Source organism: Pongo abelii, chromosome 9 (assembly GCF_028885655.2).
Source record: "Pongo abelii isolate AG06213 chromosome 9, NHGRI_mPonAbe1-v2.0_pri, whole genome shotgun sequence".
Lineage (NCBI taxonomy): Eukaryota > Metazoa > Chordata > Mammalia > Primates > Hominidae > Pongo > Pongo abelii.
The window spans coordinates 120,064,589-120,070,337 of NC_071994.2; the positions used below are offsets into that span (position 1 = coordinate 120,064,589).

Genomic DNA, 5,749 nt, shown 5'->3' on the forward strand with positions numbered 1-5,749 from the left:
CGTAGGTTTGCCATGAGATTGAAATGAGAGAGCGTTCGAACCGTTTGGCACAGCACCTGCATGTAAAGATGCCTGATCAATGTTGTCATCATTACAGTTGAGCTGACTGGGCCCTTGGGACCCGGACTGGAGTGGCGGGGGGCAGTGTTCTGGGACCAAAAAGAAGCACAAGGTCTCCCAATAGAGGCTGCTTCCTTTGTGTCCCCACCACCCGAAAGATGTCAGGTCAGAGAGCCCGAGAGCTGCAGATGGCTTGAGTAGGGCTCCACTCTTCAGATGAAAAAACTGTGGCCCACAGAGGCAAAGGCACTTGGCCGGCATCACAGAGCCAGCACGTGGCAGGGCCAGACCTTGAGCCCAGGTCAGCTGCGTGTATTCTGCTCAGTTGGTGCAGAAAACAGTTTTGTCACTCCTATGTCAGGTGTTAGGGACCCCTTTACAGATTTCAGTGGCATCAGTACATCCAGCCCCACCTGGAGACTGCTTTCTCTCTGAAAATTCCCCAGGGCTTCTCTCTGGGCTGAGACATCTCAGCACCCGTATCTAGAAAATGTTCCCACCCAGATCTGGCTGGATGACTGCTGTTGTAGCTCTGGAAGGTTAGGAACTAAAAAGCCCACTGCTTTACCTAGGGTAGCTAAGATATACTGGAGATGGGGACATGGGGATGGGGGCCGATTATCCAGGGGCCTGCATGAGGGGGCAAAAGGCCCTGCAGAGACAGGGTAGGGAAGGCACTGCCCAGATCTGTGAAGCCATGTTCATGCACGCGGGGACATTCAGACATGAGTGCAAGGAGGGACTGTGAGCAGGGAAGTCATGTGCGAATACACAGGCATGCCTGCACACCCATGTGAACTTGAGTGCCAGGCCGCACACTCTTTTTTTTTTTTTTTTTTTAGCTGGAGTCTTGCTCCATCACCCAGGCTGGAGTGCAGTGGCATGATTTCGGCTCACTGTGACCTCTGCCTCCCAGGTTCAAGCGATTCTCCTGCCTCAGCCTTCCTAGTAGCTGGGATTACGGGTGCAAGCCACCATGCCCAGCTGATTTTTTTTGTATTTTTAGTAGAGACAGGGTTTCACCATATTGGCCAGGCTGGTCTCAAACTCCTGGCCTGAAGTGATACACCTGCCTCAGCCTCCCAAAGTGCTGGGATTACAGGCTTGAGCCACCGCAACCGATCCGCACACTCTTTTCAATAATCGTGGATGGCCAGGGGTGCAGGGTCTAAAAAGCGCTGCCCAGCCCATCCTGCTGTTCACTGGGCAAGCGACGTCACAGGTCCAGGCTTCAGTGTCCTCATCCATGCTCTGCCTCTGATGGCAATCTAGCCAGGATGTGGGGAAGGGAGGATGCAGTGAGAGCACAGATATGAGAGCATCTTGGAAATAAAAATGTACCTGCAAGAGGTGGTGGTGAATTTTCTGACTCAGACCAGCTTCTGCCAGGGCTGGCAGAAAGAGGGGGTGGCATGGCATGGAGCCGCAGGGGGTGGAGGACTGGCTTCGCCGCAGGGGGTGGAGGACTGGCTTCCACTTCTGTGCCTGAGGAAGCCACGGCTGTTTCTGGGTGGGAGAGGGATACTGGCCTTGTGAGAAGAAAAGGGAAGTGTCTGTTTGAGAGGTTTTTGAATTACTGAAGGAGGACAGGCGCAAACTCCAAGCGCTTCACTTGCACCCGGGACCAAACCCCAATCCCAGTGGCTCCCTGAGGCCGCCCCGCTTCGTCCTGCCCCGCTGACAGCGGCTGGGCTGGAGAAGGCTCTATACGGACACACCTCTGGGGACAGGGAACCCACTGCTCCCAGCTAAAGCAACCCTGTTTCCTGGCCCGCCTCAGACAGGGCTGCAGGCCTTGTTTGAGCCCCTTTCAGGGCACTTGGCCTTGGATTGTCTGTGGCTTTGCCTGGTCCGCTGTGACTTCCTTTCTACTTGAGCCTTGCTAAGGCAGACTCTACTCCCTCACTCGTAAGCAGCCAGGCATCCAGCAGGTCCTCCAACGTCGATCTTGGCCCTAAGACGTCCAGTCTGGGCACGGAGTTGTTGAGATCCGGCAGGAAGTCCCTGCTCCAGGGCCAAAGGCCCCACCCGGGCTCCCCCAGATGTCCCCGCCCCCCCCCCCCCCCCCCCCGCATTCTCCCAAAAGAAAGAAGCTGCTTTCCACTTTGGAAACGTTTATTCTGAGCACCGGGAACGGGGACGGCGGCGGGCGCCTCACTGGGTGTTGAGCTTCTTAGTGTACTCCTCGAGAGCGCTCAGGAAGCTGACCTTGAAGCTCTCCAGCACGGGCAGCAGGCCCTGGCGGAGGTCCTCGAGCGCGGGCTTGGCCTTCTCGCTGAGCGTGCTCAGATGCTCGCTGGCCTTGGCGTGGTACTCGGCCAGTCTGGCGCCGCCGTTCTCCTTGAGAGCCTCAAGGCGCGCGGCCAAGCGCTGGCGCAGCTCGTCGGTGTAAGGGGCCAGATGCGTGCGCAGCGCGTCCACATGGGCGCGCGCGCGGTCGCGCATCTCCTCGCCTAGTGGGCTCAGCTTCTCGTGCAGCTCGTGCAGCTTCTGGCGCGCGCCCTCTTGGAGCTCTGCGCGCAGCGGCTCCACCTTCTGGCGGTAGAGCTCCATCTCCTCCTGCCACTTCTTCTGGAAGTCGTCCAGGTAGGGCTGCACCTTGGCCTTCACCTCCTCCAGATCCTTGCTCATCTCCTGCCTCAGGCCCTCTGTCTCCTTTTCCAGGTTATCCCAGAACTCCTGGGTCACAGGGCCGAGCTGTTCGCGCAGCTTGCTGAAGGTGGAGGTCATGCTGTCCCAGTTGTCAAGGAGCTTTAGGCTGGAGGGTGAGACAGAAGGGTTGAGGGCTGGACTCCCAGCGCCCCAGCCTACCACGGGTGAGCCCTGGGTGACACCTGTCCGCGGAGGTGCAGTGGCCTAGAGTTTCCAGTACACTCTCAACCAACACCCCTGCCCCGCCAAGCCATGCCCCGTTGTGCAGCTGGACCGAGGCACAGAGAGGAGCTAAGAAAGAGACAGCTGGGACTGGTGTCCAGTTACGTTGGTCTCCAAAGTGGGCCGTTGAAGGACCTCGCTTCTATGCCTCCAGCGCATTCTCCTCTCCAAAGACAGCCCACAGTCTTGCTGGGCAGGAGCAGAGGAGGTGGTGAAGAAGGGAAAGGGGCCTGCTACAGTTGCAGGCACAATGTGGCGCTGTGATCACAGATCGGGCAGCCCTGGTCTGTCCTTTGCAGGGGGCATGGGCTGTGACCCTGCCTGAGGATCCCATTCCGGTTTCTCCATCCAGACCATCTGTGGGGCCCAGCTCATCAGATATTAGGAGAGGACTCGGCCAGTCTGGCGTCAACATCTTCCCACAGGCCTCTGCCCCCTGCCCCTGCCCTCAACCCCAGGCTGGGTCCTTACTTTAGCTGTTTTCCCAAGGCGGAGCCTTCAAACTGGGACACATAGTCTCTGCCGCTGTCTTTGAGCACATCCACGTACACAGTGGCCAGGTCCTTCACTCGATCCCAGGGGGTCTGAGGGGGTTCATCTTGCTGCCAGAAATGCCGAGCCTGGCTCCCTGAGGGTGGGAGGGGAGGCCCAGATCAGACCAGCTGTGGGCTGAGATCTGAGCTGAAAAGCCAAGCTTGGAGGTGGGGGAGAGGCGGCCAGTGAGAAACCTGCTGCCTCCGCCCAGGAGGGTGGGTCACAGGGGTTTAGGGAGAAAGTCCCCCGATGGTTGGCTCCCTAGGCTGGGGGACACCTACCCGTCAGGAAGAGCACGGCCAAGGTCAGCACCGCAGCTTTCATCCTGAAGGGCCGTGGGGGACCTGGAGGAGAAGAAGGGCCTGGCTGAGTGGGGGGCCTGTAGCATGCAGAAGCCCCGTGCTCCCCCACTCATTGCAGCCAGGTGAGGAGAAGGGTACAGAGTGGGAGAAGACCTCAGGTACCCAGAGGCCAGGCCTGGGGCAGGGCCTGAACCTTGAGCTGGGGAGCCAGAGTCACCGGGGCAGGCAGCAGGACTCACCTCCTTCTCACAGTCTCTAAGCAGCCAGCTCTTGCAGGGCCTATTTATGTCTGCAGCCAGGGGCTGGGCTGGGAGGCCGATAAGCCCAGCCCCGGCCCTGTTGCTGCTCACTGGTCCTGGCAATGTGGAACTTAAGAGTTCAAGGATCAGCTCTGTCCCTGGGGCTGGGCAAATAGAGTGGGCAAACAGCAAGCTGCGGGGGCTGCAGGGCAGGGGTCAAGGGTTCAGTGGGGGCGGGAGGGGAGTGTCTGCAGGCTTGCAGGTCCCCCGGGTGGGGTCGGGGTTCCCTGCACTCATCCCCTTCCCCTCCATGGGAGTGTGTGGGCGGTTGCCATTGTCCATTGTGTTGGCAGAGGAGGGGAGGGGAGGGACGCTGGGACTCCTCCACCAAGGAGACCTCCTCCCCCACCACCCAGCATTCCAGGGGGACTACTTCACTCCCCTCCCCCTTCCCCCACTCCGTCCTCCCACCAGTGCTCTTCTTTAGTCCCCAGCAGGTCCTCCAGGCCTCTCTCCAAGCCTCCCAAACTGGTAAACCTGGGGAGAGGAGAGAGCGCTCCGTGGCTCCCAGACTGAGGTTTCGGAGACCTCTTGCATTTCATAACACTCCAGAGACCAGTTCAGAGCTGCTAACTTTTAATTTTGTCACGTAAAGATATTGTCCGCCTCCAAAAAACCCTCACCATCTACAGTGGCCATCACTTCAAAAAGGAAAGACTTTAACAAAAAAGGGCATCATCTCAGAATTACATTACAGAATTGAAGCCCCTTAGATTGAAGACATCGCCCTTTGCATTGTTCACACTTACATTTGATCGCGCATAGGTGTGGCTGGATCTCAGCCCTTGGGAAGCCCTGGTGTGGGGAGAAGACCTCTGGGCAAAGGAAGTGGCAGGAGACCTGCTTTCTCATTTCATTTGGCCTCCATCTTGCTGGTGGAAGATCGTAGACAAGTTATGTAATCTCTCTGAGCCTCGGTTTTCTATCTGCAAAATGGGGCAAGAATGGTCAGGGTTGTTGGAGCTCCTGAGACAGCCTGTGAATGTAAACTGCTGTGTGTCCGTTGGTGTTTGCAGCACCATCTTGTCAGGTTTCTCCTGGAAGGCCCAGACCTCCCCCAGCAGGTTACTGATAGGACCTGAGTCCTAGAGCCTGTGATGCAGGCTGAGAGGAACTGTGAGATCACTCCAGCCTCTCCCCACGCCGCCATCTCACAGATGAAGAGACTGAAGAGCACAGAGGGACTTTGCCCAAAGGCTGTCATCTCTCAGGGAGTTAGAAGCAAGGCTGGACCTAGAACCCAGTCTCTGGACTTAGGATGCAGGGCAGAAATGTACCCTGTACCATCACCCCAGGAAACTCCCCAACACTAGAAACCAGCCCGACATCTCTGTTTACCAGATCAGGGAGTGGTCGGCCTCATGCCTTTCACTTCAGAGAAGATTTTGGAGCCAGAAAACCTCAAATCTAAGGGTCAGGCAGGTTCAAATCCAGCTGCCTGACCCTGGATGAGTTACGATACATCACCTCCCCACACATCAGTTTCTGATTGAAGATAATGATAGAATATGCCATCGCCCTGAGTTATGGCAGGGGTGACTGTGTGGCAAGCAGAATAACGCTCCCCAAAGATGTTCACATCCTCATCCCTGGAACCTGTGGCTTTGTTACCTTCCATGGTAAAAAAAGATTTTGCTAGTGTGGTGAAGGACCTGGAGATGGGGTGGTTGGCCTGGATTC

The 5,749-nt window shown here is 57.3% G+C and overlaps 1 protein-coding gene across 2 annotated transcripts; it reads right to left on the bottom strand.

The window, feature by feature from the left end:
• Positions 1-2,157: 2,157 nt before the first annotated feature.
• APOA1 (apolipoprotein A1) lies at positions 2,158-4,993 on the bottom strand. 2 transcript variants are annotated; one of them, XM_054525138.1, is made up of 4 exons: positions 4,819-4,993; positions 3,750-3,812; positions 3,406-3,562; positions 2,158-2,818 (listed from the first exon to the last, which is right to left on the bottom strand). In XM_054525138.1, exons 1-4 carry the CDS (start codon positions 4,919-4,921, stop codon positions 2,215-2,217), a joined length of 927 nt encoding a protein of 308 aa, XP_054381113.1. In that variant the 5' UTR covers positions 4,922-4,993; the 3' UTR covers positions 2,158-2,214. The 2 variants fall into 2 exon arrangements, with proteins under 2 accessions (XP_054381113.1, XP_024110625.1); XM_024254857.2 differs by lacking the exon at positions 4,819-4,993 and adding an exon at positions 4,010-4,173 and having other exon boundaries at positions 2,164-2,818.
• Positions 4,994-5,749: the final 756 nt, after the last annotated feature.

Excerpts from the sequence above, each read along its gene's own strand:
- APOA1 (XM_054525138.1), bottom strand. The coding sequence starts at position 4,921 with ATGAGAAAGCAGGTCTCCTGCCACTTCCTTTGCCCAGAGGTCTTCTCC. Across the intron at positions 3,813-4,818 it reads ACACCTATGCGCGATCAAAT|GTCCCCCACGGCCCTTCAGG; the intron begins GTAAGTGTGAAC and ends CTTCTCCTCCAG. Across the intron at positions 3,563-3,749 it reads GGCCGTGCTCTTCCTGACGG|GGAGCCAGGCTCGGCATTTC; the intron begins GTAGGTGTCCCC and ends TCCCACCCTCAG.